At 37.2% G+C, this 13,015-nt stretch overlaps 1 protein-coding gene across 1 annotated transcript in view; it reads right to left on the bottom strand.

Moving 5' to 3' along the window:
• Positions 1 to 13,015, bottom strand: part of LOC140166652 (uncharacterized) — a 172,689-nt gene that overhangs the window by 111,508 nt on the left and 48,166 nt on the right. The window contains 7 exon segments of the mRNA XM_072190151.1: positions 2,601 to 2,754; positions 4,468 to 4,644; positions 5,530 to 5,709; positions 8,174 to 8,350; positions 10,836 to 11,282; positions 12,224 to 12,304; positions 12,307 to 12,369. Coding sequence (XP_072046252.1) covers positions 2,601 to 2,754; positions 4,468 to 4,644; positions 5,530 to 5,709; positions 8,174 to 8,350; positions 10,836 to 11,282; positions 12,224 to 12,304; positions 12,307 to 12,369 — 1,279 coding nt within the window.

Genomic DNA, 13,015 nt, shown 5'->3' with positions numbered 1-13,015 from the left:
GTCCGAGTCCGAGTCCGAGTCTTCAATGTTCGAGTCCGAGTCCTTATGTATCAAATTCAAGCCCCGGAGTTTTCACCAATACTTTGTCAACGTATAGGCCTATACTTAACCAGAATTTTAGTTCTATATTATTTTTTTGTAAATACATAATTTGCTAGTCCCACCCCCGGGTCCCACCTACAATGCTGGCCATAAGTGTTGGGACGGTTTGATAGGGTAATGTAAATAAGCCCCCCACTCCCCCCGATCAATGTTGAATCCGACTTTTTTGGTCACACAAGCCTTGTGGCGCCCAACATTGATTGGTGGGGAAGGGGGAGGGTTGGGGTGTTAGGAAAGGGTTTAGGCTTGACACCAAAGAAACCCCCACCTTATCACGTTAATAATAACGGAAATAAGGTCATAATATAGTGTACGTTTTCCATAAGTGTCCCAACACATTTTGGCCATGGTTGTAGCATGCCTAGTATTGTTTTTGGGCTGTGCAATAATTATGCAGAGCCCGGGGAGGGATGAAATTGCAAAAAATGCTTATCCCCTCTCGGCCTGCCAAAAATCGCTTGTCCCCTCCCACAAATCTTTGCACCCCCCCTTGCACATGCCATATTTTGGGATTCCATTTTACAAGCCTTAAATGGTTTAGATTATGATTATGTTGCGAGTGCAGCGAGCGGGGAAATATGCATATGCATGGAAATAAGAGAATATTTCCATGGCATATGTAAGCGTTTCCGTTGATTGCGTACTGTTTTCTATTAGCCTTTTAGAGCGCTTTATTTGAAAGGTGCCCCATAATGCCTAAAATTGCCTTCTCGGTTTGCCAAAAATGGTGTCCACCCTCCCTTTCAGTCGACCAAAAAATTCTTACCCACAATTTTACCTTCCCCCAATGCTCATAATTTTTGCTCAGCTCCTTAGGTAGCATACCTTGGAAACAGAATAATCACAGACTCACACTAACTTATTAGGTTTGCGTTTTAAAGAGGCAAAAGATGCATTATGACAATAAATATATGACGTCAGTACCAAACTTCAGGTGCCAAAAGAAGGGGTGTTGGATCTGGCTGTAGGCCTAAGCAGTATTATTCCGGGGGTGGTGGGGTGGTCACTCACATGTGAAGGTGGTACGGGTATGTGTAGCGGTCAAGGGTCCCTTGTTCAGACTCTCCGGCAGTTCCTTAAGACCCACATTTGCATCATGCTTCAGTTCATTGAGCCTAACACTCTGAAAATGGTACTTGGTAGCTCTTTAGCTCAAATTTGGAAATATTTTGAATTTGTCAGCTCCAAAGTCTATAATTTCACCCAATTTTAGTTCACAGAAATTTGTTGAAATTTCAGTTCATCAAGCCCCTATTTTGACCACAAAGTTCGGCGCAACACACCCCTACCAAAATTTAACTTGAATGCCCCATCTTAGGGTATTATTATTCATGTACATTCTAGACTTGTGTCTAACAAAGCAGTCATGTCAAAACAAATGATTATGATTAAAATCCATTTATAAAGATATAACTGAAAGCAATCTTGCTTTTTAGTTGTACTTTTATTTACAAACTGAATTTATTTGCATGCAAAATTACTTAAATTAATCATGTGATGTGACCATTGATCAAGCAAGGAAGTTTACTATGAACGAAAATGAAAGACTTAAAAAGACCCTATTTTGCGGGACTCGAGGAGGACTCAGAGCCGAGTCCCCGGGGTCCGAGTCCGAGTCATTAGCTCCCAAGTCCAAGTCCGAGTCCGAGTCCTTGAAAAAGGGACTCGAGTCCGGATATCGTTTGAAGTTAAATAATATACCATTTTAAAGTTTATGATGTATTATTTTCTAAACACAAAATAAAACAAAATTGACCAGGGGAGGAATTTACGGCTCATTCGCCGTGTACGGTCACATATTTCTAATATTGTTTCTTTGGATGGTAACATATTGGGCTATTGACTATTCCATTTAAAAATCCACACTTCTCTCCACAAAGGGAGTATGAGTTATGAACAGAATAGACAATTGGGCAACTTCTATACCCACTCCAGTTGTGGAAGATATAGGTTAAACCCTAATACAGGGGAATATGGATTTCAAAATAATTAACCCTGACCAATTATATTTTAAAAACATGCTCCCCCTGTTTAAGATATTTCCAAAATCTCTGTAAATGATAGTCAGGTTAGCTCAACTATGGTGCAAGAGGTTGCGGGTTCGAACCCTGGCAGTGCCTAGTATGCTCTCGTGGAAAAATTGAGTTAGCTTGAAATTCCCCTGGACAAGGAACATACTGCTAATATGTCTCGTTGTAACCCGTACGAAACTCGGGGAGCTGATCCTGGTTGTGAAGGTTATTTGTGGAATGTCTAAGGTATGCGCTCTTGTAGCAGCAAAGTCCCTGATTTGTTGTTTAATGGCTTATGAAATGATGTGGGGCCGTAGTGGTCAGCAACAACCTGTAAAGTGTGCTGAGGCTTGTGGATCAACGTCTAGGCGTTGTGCCTGTGCGTAGCACACTATAAATTAATAAATAAAGTTTTTTTTTTAAATACTCACAGCATTCTTCGCAATCCAAGTTAGGGTTTACTGTCACTGACTTCAAATCATCCACTCCTTCAAGGTCAATCTGCCACCATGGGTAGTCCTGATGATGTGTGTAAGAACAAGTTCTGATATCCTGATCATGGGCAAGATGGCCATCAAAAATTCATTGTCCATAGAGCTTTGTGAAGTTTGCAGATTGTCTCTGTATGCTGGGTGGTAATCTGAATAACAAAATATAATTACAAAAACATTTGTCCTTCGTGCTATGCAACAAGTTCCACTCACCACTGATCTCTGTGTTTACACAATCAATTGCTAATATCAGGTGAGACAACAATTGAATGTTGTATTCCAAGTCCAAAATTGTACATAATAATGCACACATACTGAGATGTTGATGCGTCTAATGGATGAGCCCTGCAGGGGTAGTGCATTAGACGTATCAATATTTCAGTACAAGTGCATTATTTTGTACAATTTCTCAAGCAATATGTGATACACATTTATTTACTTATTTCATACACAAGAAAAATCCTGTGATTTTTGCTATTTTTATGACAAAATTGTCAATTAAAAAAGGTCATGTTCATAATCAAAGCACTGTACGTACATATTGTGAATAAGGTATCTAAAACGAGCAAATTTAAATAAAAGGGTATTGCTCAATTTATCATACATATTAAGGGCCTTATGAGAAAAAAAATTGTACCAAATCATGGAAATTTTCTCACCTTGTGAGTTTTAAGTGTCCAGTTGTATAATCAAGAATTTGTCTCTCAAATAACTGGTTTAGAGTCCAGAAAAATTGATACAATACTTGCTTTTGGAATAATATAATGGCAATACTTGTTTAGGGTCTAGAAATGACTCATGCCATACTTGTTATGGGTGCATTTTCCAAATCAACGCTTTTACATGTTTAGGGTGCTTTTTGAAAGACCCTGTACATGGATGAGACCCTCTTGTTAATGTCAAGTGGCCCCCCTGGGGTTAACACATTGTAATATGTGACATGATCTGGTCCATGGGGGCCAAAGGCGGCAAATTTGAAACTGAGATAAAGGTAAAAATATGGAGTAAAAAACAATAAAATACATAAGACAAAAAACTTCATAACTTTAGAACCAAGTATGCTAGACCTTTGTGGTGTTTTCAGTAAATGATAGCCTATTGTATGTATAATGTAATAATTACAGTAACTTTTCCAGATATGTTAAAAGGTTAAAACTACACATTTCAAAATTTCAAAAAAAAACCCCAAAAAACCAAAAAAACCCAAACTAATGGTAGAACTTACTTGCGCACATGACATTTGAATCACAGCCCTCTCTATCAAAGGGATCATCAGCACATGGATTACCCCCATACTGAGGGGGAGGATTATGATATAAAATTGGATGGTTTGAACCCAATACACAAATTTATTGGTCAAGCTACGAGTTTTAAAATATTGGATGAGGCGAAGTCAAGTCATATATTTTTTAACTCATAGCGAGACCAATAAATTTTGTATTGGGTGAAAAAACAATCCAATTTTATCATTATTATGTTTTCAGAATCTTTTCTTGGTCAAAAACATGACTTTTGGTAAAAAATGTGATTTTTTGGTCAAATGTGATTTTTGGTCAAAAATGTGATTTTTGGACATAAATGTGATTTTTGGTCAAAAATGTGATTTTGGTCAAAAATGAGCAAGTCAAAAATGAGTTTGGTCAAAAAATTGTAGAAAACAAAATTTTTGGGGAAAAAGTGAGCCTATCCAACAGAGTCCAAGTTTTGAGTCCAAGTGTTGATTATATTGGACTCTTCAACTCTATAGGAAGGAAGATTCTGAGAACACACAGGGAAGACCCAACATTATTTTCTAGGTATTTCAAAAGGTTAAACTTCACATTTCAAAATGAAAAAACAAACAAAACAATGGCAGAACTTACTTGCGCACATGACATCTGAATCACAGCCCTCTCTATCAAAGGGATCATCAGCACAAGGATTACCCCCATACTGAGGGGGAGGATTATCACATAATCTGTGTCGATAACGAACGCCACCAACTCCACACTTGATTGAACACTCACTCCATTCACCCCAATCTCCATAAATGCCATGAACTACAAAGCAAGAACAAGCAAAATATTGTTTCATTGTTTATTTATTTACTTCTTCTTTGACTGACATCAGTGTCTTAGCTAGCCACCCGTCTGGCCGTCATTTTAGACGGGGAGTTTGCTCCTGGGACGGGCAAAATTAATGCCTTTGACAGATGCTATATTATAAATTGTATGTGTTGAGAAGCTAATTGACCTTTTTAGTAGACCAGATTTGTAGAACAAGGCCATATCAGCACATATTTGAACTCTTTGAACCCCAATGGGCTAAATGTTTTAAAGGTCAAATTAGGACAGGGAATTTTATTCAAATGACGGGCAACCCTCAATTTCTAGCTAAGACCCTGACTGACATGCAATCAGTGACCAGGATACAAAACTAAACAACATATTTAAAAATACACATAAAAGATATGAAATTAATTACCATATACTAATTACAAGAAATTAAAATAACAGATGATTATTAACAAATATATACAAAATGATGCATAAAAGTAAGACAAAATTTTAAAAACACCCCATATAATTACATACATACAAAATCACCCCATTATAGACTCAGCCAATGGTGCACATAGGCTCCCTTGCCACGAGACACACAGACAGAGAGAGCCCCTCCCTCCCCCCCTGAAAATTCAAACAAGAATTAAGTGTCTGTGCCTTCAACGGCAGGTGAGAGTTGTCCTCTACACAATGAGAGAGGTGTGAACCGATTTAATTTTTCTTTTTACTTCAGATGTCCAGTCCATGTAGATATGAAGTGATAGACATTTGCAAATATACCTTATTGATGTAACCAAACAAATAAAAATTTCAGAGTAACATGCAGAAATGACATTCTATTATCATTTTATGGTGATAAAATAATCTAAAGTTTGCACTTACTTGGACATGGATGTGTATTACAGTCCTGTGTCTCGTTTGTATGACTAGCGTTGACACAATCATAGGCACCAAAGTGTTGTGGAGCTGGATTAGTGCATGTACGAGTTCTGTTCTGCGTCCCTCCTGCGCATGATGTTGTGCATTCACTCCATCCAGTCCAATCAGTGAAACCTCCATGGACTGTGGAAGAGACAAAATCAATGAAAATGAATGCGACTTCAGAGTTAATAAAAATTCCTTTAAAAAGGAATGGGGCGCCCAATGGGAGCTATGATATGATGTGCTGACTCCCACTTTGGATGTGATGCGTATGTAGGACTATTAAGACCCCTTTTTCACCATCGCTGTCACCCAAAGACCCCATTACCAGCACATGCTCTGTCACCCAAAGACCCCATATTTTTCCTTTAGATCTGTCACCCAAAGACCTAGACCCTAATATTTCCATCTGAACAGCAACGAGTCGTCCATCACTGATTTTTGAGGCTTCTTTTGGCTCTCACCCAAAGACCCCATTAAGGGGTACTACACCCCTGCCCAATTTTGTGCCTATTTTTGCATTTTCTCAAAATTATAGCGCATTGGTGACAAGTAAGATATGTATATTATAGGGCAAGCACTACAACTACTGCACTGGAAATTTTTATTTCAACACAGACAACAGTCGTGGAGTTACAGTCAAAAATGAGGGAAAACCAATATTTGATCAATAAATCAATAACTACTTGCCTTGAGTTGCAGAATTTTCAGTGCAGTAGTTGCAGTCCTTGCCCCTATAATATACATATCTTACCTGTCACCAATATGCTATAATTTTTGAGAAAAATGCAAAAATAGGCACAAAATTGGCCAGGGGTGTAATACCCCCTTAAAAAAAGTCATATTCTCACCCAACGCCCCCCTAATTTAGATCCAAACGGTCCCTCTCTCACCCAATGACCCCATATTTTGTACACTGATTTTTACTCTCACAGAATGCCAAAAATCATGCTCTCAGGCTTGCAATGACCCCATATTTTTTTATATTTTGCTCTCACCGGATGCCCTTACTGGCCAGCCCTACACCTATATCCATTTCATATTGAAGTGCCACCCCGGGGCTGAAATGTAACTGTTTGGATACAATTTTTTTTCTTTAAAACAATAATGTAACATTAGCATAGTAAGCAAAGAAATATTAGGAAAAGTAAAGCATATTTATTGCAGTGAGAGAGGTGTAAAATCGTACTGCATGGGATGGAAGAGGGTTGGTTTCAAATAAAAAGGAATAAAGATCTTACCATTTCCGTTACTATTGTTAGGAAATCATGTTGTGGAGGGTTGTTGGAGCAGAATTATTTTATTTAGAATATATAGGTTTGCTTCTTAAGGATTGTTTTCCATATTATGATATAACTGTGGGTTGTAATACCTGACAATTATAGGCAAAAAAAAATTTGCTGTGTTGCCCTCAACCGACTGACCCTAAATCCTGAAAAATCAGGGTCGGCATTTTTGTTTTGTTTTTTGAATGATCATTTTTACAGATTTGTTCAAAAAATCAATGTTTTTCACTTGAAATTAATATTTTATTGAAAGACTAGTCTTTAATTGATGTCTAACAGGTATCCAGAAGTCAAAATTGACAAATGTCCCTAATTGAAGAAGAATATTTGAGGGATTTTAAAACTGAAGGTTAAAAAAAAAGAAAAAAAAAGAAGAAATCCGACCATCCGACCCAACTTTCCCATTTTCCCACTTGAGGGCAACGCAACAATATATTTTTTTGGCCATATTGCAAGTCGCCGCGGATATTTTAAGAGCATTCGAACTTATTTTGTGGATAATTTTGTATTTCAAACAAAGATGACAAGCCTATACGCACAGGATTTTAAGGATTTTTGTAAAGGTAAATGTTTTAAATAACACTTACAACAAATGTCAATTGCAACTACCGCGCTAGATTTTCTTTTTTTTTTAATAAGAAACCATGTTTATCGATGAAGTTCCTGGTTCCTTGATCGACAAAGCAGCTTTTTGGATCAATGTCGTATCAAATCAAATCATGTCTACTCTGCGATCGTAATAGCGCCATCTCTTCAAAAGCGTTTTTAAAAGACATAAAGGCATTTTTATTAATTTCGTATTTCAAGCGTTAATTCCTGCTGTATATAGAACTACTTTAATTGCATCCAATGCATATTACTAAACAGTAATAAAATCAAAATCAAGCAAGTTGTGTTTTTATATCTAAGCTGGGCGTACTTTTAAGCAAAACAGTTGCGAAGTAAATCTAGCAAGACCGAAATTAGAAGATTTTTACAAAGTCATGCCAAATATAAGAGGCCCCGCCGTAGCGGGCGCCCCAAAAATAGAGCTGTGGAGGAGACAACATTAATGAAAAATGTATGTGTAGGCCACTGATCTTTTTTTCATAAGTATATATTCAAATCCTGTGTATATGGTAGTCAACCTTCAATGGGTAATGATCACAGATCACACCTAGAGCTGCATAAAATTTGAACCTGTAAAAAGGTATGTCATATAAGTATGGATTTACTGGTATGAATCAGTAAAGTATGTAACTTATCTTTTCTTGGGAGTGTAGTCTTACAGGCCAATTGAAGAAAAAAATTACTTGAAGTGAAAATTTGCCATAACTTACTTGGACATACAGTATTTTCGCTGCAGTTTCGCAACTCATAGTCTGGACCATAACCTAGTGCTGTACAGTTATAACCCAGGATGGGTTCGGAGCAGTTCCTTGTGCGATACTGTGTCCCATAGAAACATGTCTTGGTACATGTACTCCATGCTGACCATTCTGTGTATGTGGAATTCACTATGGAATGAAAAAAAACCAAGCAAATAATTAATTAAACAACTGGGAAAAGCATTATGGGGATGAAGAAATTTAGGGAAAAAAAGAAGAATAAAGCAGAAAGCAGTGAGAGGTGGAGAAGAGGAAAATAAACAAGATGAAGATGAAGATGAACAAAATGGGTGAGAAGGAAAATGGGCTAATCAATTTAAAATCCACACTCCCCCTGTCGATGATTTTGGAAATATCTTCTGCAGGGGGAGTATGAATTTCAAATGGAATGAGCACAATAGGCAGCTCCATTTGAATTTCATACACCCTCTGAGAATGATTCAACCTGAATCTACAACAGAGGGAGGGCAAGTTTTAAATAGAGTTGGTAAATGTGCTAATTCCATTTAAAATTCATACTCCCCTTGTGGAAGATATTTCCAAAATCTTCCACAAGAGGAGTTTGGACTTTAAATGGAATAGCCCAATAGAAGTGGAGGACATACATTGGGCTATTCCAGTTGAAATCCATACACCTTCTATGGAAGCTATTACTTCAATCTACCACACAAGGGGTATGAATTTCAAATGGGATTGTTACCAAAAGTGACTCCATTTGAAATCTACACCCCCTGTAGGGAAGATTAAGGGGTTTGGGGGTGTATAGGGGGTATGTATTTCAACTGGAATAGCCAATTTTGTGTCCAGCAGATGTTTTTCCTCACATTTTGCTTGTATTTTAATTTCATTCATGTATATAAACACATACCTCTTCTATAGCCAAAATATTTAATTCTCGATCATGAGAGCCAACTTGGGTACGCACAGTTATTTGCGTCGAGCGTACTACCCAAATACCAGCACTTACGGCGCAAACACAGCTTTTGAGAATTGACCAATCACACGGTTGTTGCTATTCTATGAAAAGTACACTGACGCAGAAGGTACATCATCTCATGATCGAGAATTTGTTATTTTGGCTATAGTACTATTAAAGCAGTAGAATGCTTGCATTCCATGGAGACCTTGACACTCTTTTGAAATTCATATAGTTTTAACACTTTTGGTAATCACAACATATTTTGAGGAAGAAGCATGAGCAATGACTTTATCAAGGAATTGAACCCACAACCTCAGATATAAGTGACCTGTGTATTAAGATTTTAGCTGTAGGAGCTTCATGATTAGGCAGACTGTAAATTTAATATAAAAGCAGTCAATATAAGAACAAAAAAAAGGTGTTTGCTTGCCCTCAATCGACCGACCCTAATTTTGAAAATCAGAAAAAAGTTTTTTTTTCATATTTACTGTACAAAAGAATACCGACCCTATTTTTGAAAGTTCCTGAAAAAGTTTTTTTTTTCTTCAAATTTTCGCAATCTGAAAATGTAAAAAATATGTATTTTAGAGCTTGTGTTCAACATTTTAGTTGTTTTGTAATGTTAGTTGATTCATTTTGACACCAAAATTGTCTGATTTTTCATATTTTGAGCCTTAATTAATACAAACAGTAGAGTTTGCTAGTAATTTAAAAAAAAAGAAAGAAAAAAAAAACCCGACCGACCAACCAAATTGTTAAAAAAACAATTTTTTTTTCTTTGCCTAATAGTGTGTATTGTCTCAATTTCAGACTCAGGACATGTTGGATGTCACATTTGCAGTTCTTAATTATTACACACGCTAACATGATAAGGATGATTTGTCTGCTTAAACAGACTGATGGCTCTCTCAACTTGAGATAAGACACAGTATGAGCCCTCGTTGCAAGCTCCTCATTGCAGATAAAGCCAAAATAAGCTCACTGTAGTAGTAAACAACATAAGGTGTGCTGGCATATATACATACATACATACATAAAGGTATTTATAAAGCGCCTTTAAAATTTATCAAAGCGCTGAACAAGGAGAGAAAGGATGGAAAAAAAAAAGAAACACAGCGGAACAAGAAAGAAGCTAACTGAAAAGGTGAGTTTTCAGTTTCTTACTGAAAACTGGAATTGATGGAGACTCCTGATGGCTTTAGGGAGTTTGTTCCATTCCCTTGGGCCAGAGACAGAGAAGGTGTTTAAACCAGATCCTCTATGTGCCCTAGGCTGACTAAGCAGAGTCTTATCGGAAGAAGATCTCAATTCTCTTCCGGGAGCATAGGCTGAAAGAAGCTCACAAAGATAATTAGGGCACGGCCCTGAGAGCACTTGAAAACATAAAGCAGAAGTTTAAAAAGAATTCGGTCCTGGATTGGAAGCCAATGCAATTGAATGAGAAGGTTGGAGGTACCAGTTGAACGAGGGACAGAGAAAATCAAGCGCACAGCACGATTTTGCAGCTTCTGCAGTCTATTTCTTTCACCTTGAGTGATACCATAGAGGATTGCATTGCCATAATCAAGTCGGGACAGTTATCCTGGTCAGTGGTCATAGGAATTAAGAAATTTCAACAATTTTGCAGATATTTTTAAAAAACAACCACAAAAAATTGTTAAAACCTTTTGAAATCAGTAAAAAATCTATTCTTACGTAAATTAATTCCACATGTATACGGTCTCTCCACATCACATTCCACATCTACCAATCTCCACCTATAAGCAGTTTTATCATACACCAATCCAACACATTCCTGCTGAGATGCTGACGGATAACCCCACGCCCATGGTCCTCCTTCCGGCCATAGACTTGCATCTTCATCAACGTATTCACCATCTGATCCATAAGTCAGTTGGTAGCCACTCAACCCTACGCTCTCGTACTTCATTCCTGTGTATATAGTCTGCCATTTATCGATACCGGTATTTTCGAGATGCCAGTAGAGGAATTCTAACTCGTCTGCATTGCGGACGTACACTAGTTGTCCTTGGTTGTCGGTGATGTTTCGGCAAATAGCTGTTGCATTTTCAACTGATGCATCTTGATGAGAGCTGAGTTGAAAACAGCTGTCGAAATATGTATCTCCAATCGGGCATGAGACTAAAATGGGGAGAAAAAAACATAAATGAAGTTTTGAGTGATGTCAAAGAGTTCAATAGGTTTTGAAAGGCTTTAGGTTTTGAATTCTTCATAATTCAGACCAGCGGTGTAAAAAGTAACGCAATGATTATTATTGTAATGATCTGAGGAACTCAAAATTCCAGTTAATTGCTCTGGTGGCTACTGTGTGCCAAAATATGTCAGACTTCCCCCATATTTGTAACAGTGACTCTGTTAAACCATATAAAATAAGATTTCTCACTCATCAGCAATATTGCGACAAGTCTCTACCTTGCTTGACTTGGGATTAAAAAAATATCATCAAGTTCTGCCAAATGAAACATAGCTCAATCCTAATCATTCATTTAGTCCTAACTGGAGATAAAAGAAAAATTCACTATTTTACTAATTTCTTGAAAAAAGAGCCAAAAACATGCATTTTTCAGTACATGTTCTGACAATTGACTCACAAAAATCACAGACTTGGAACAAGTCTAAGCATTCAAAATATTGGGTATATGCTGAAATTTTTCTCTAATTTTCACTTTTTTGTGATACTTTAATCAAATGGTTGGTTATAAGAATGATAAGAATGAAACATGTCTTTTCCAAAAATTAGAATGCATAAACTGAAATTAGTCTGTGGGCTTGATTGTCACAGCATACGAAAAAATACTCTAAAATGCATGTTTTTGGCCCTTATCTCCAAAAATTGGTCAAATATTAAAATTTGACTTTAAGGATTAGGATTTAGCTATGTTTCATTTGGCAAAACAGGATAATATTTTTTTAATCCCAAAAAATTAGTGCTGCATTTTTCTGGAATAGGGAGTAGTGGCGAACACTTCAGATGTGATCAGCTCAGTGATCATGTGATGTCCGCAAGTTGGAATGTATCAAAAGTTCATGAAATATTTCTGTTGACTTATGGATACACTCACCTGTTGGGCACACATCAACACAGTCACGGGTCTCATTGTCTGCACCAATACAATCCGATCCATTCAGAATGGGAGACGGCTGTCACAGAATCGCATCCTACTTTGATTACCCATGGTGCCACATTCTTCAGAGCATTGACTCCAGCCTTGCGATGGACCCCAGTTGCCATCAGGTGTTAAAAGATAGTTATTGATTAATTAATAAACATGGTCAATTCATTGTAACGGGTCCTACATGTACACGCTGCAGGAAAAACTTGTGCATGTATCATGTACACAGATACTCTCATAAGAAGGAGAGTTAATCTAAATCTCTTTTGGCATATATGTCAAGTGCTTATCATGTGGGTCAGTGGCTCTTGAAACTGTTAGTTATGACAGCAATCAAGAATTGGTTCATGATTCATTATAAGAAGTTGTTCATTAGTCCCAAAATCCTAACATCCATTTCCCCCAAGGGTATGTATTACACATTGCACTGACTTTGTTATTCAATAATGATATGAGAAGAAAATATCTTGGGATGTACCGTAAGTGTGCATCGCATATTTTGTGTTACCACAAACTTGTCTGCAATAGTTCTCTGAAGACAGCTTCTGTTAGTTTATGGATGACTCAGTTTATAATCACGGGTCATCAAAGCTAACACAAACGCAACTATTTAGCTTGAACACAAATCTGCATGAAAGACATGATCAAGCATGGGGTATGTCTTGTGTAAGAGACTGATGTTTACATCTGTGACATCATTTTTTGTCAAAATTATTTGTACAGAAATATGATGAACAGTGG

Source organism: Amphiura filiformis, chromosome 12, assembly GCF_039555335.1.
Source record: "Amphiura filiformis chromosome 12, Afil_fr2py, whole genome shotgun sequence".
Taxonomy (NCBI): domain Eukaryota; kingdom Metazoa; phylum Echinodermata; class Ophiuroidea; order Amphilepidida; family Amphiuridae; genus Amphiura; species Amphiura filiformis.
Note: the sequence above shows the minus strand (reverse complement) of the source record. Positions and strands in the feature narration are given on the sequence as shown.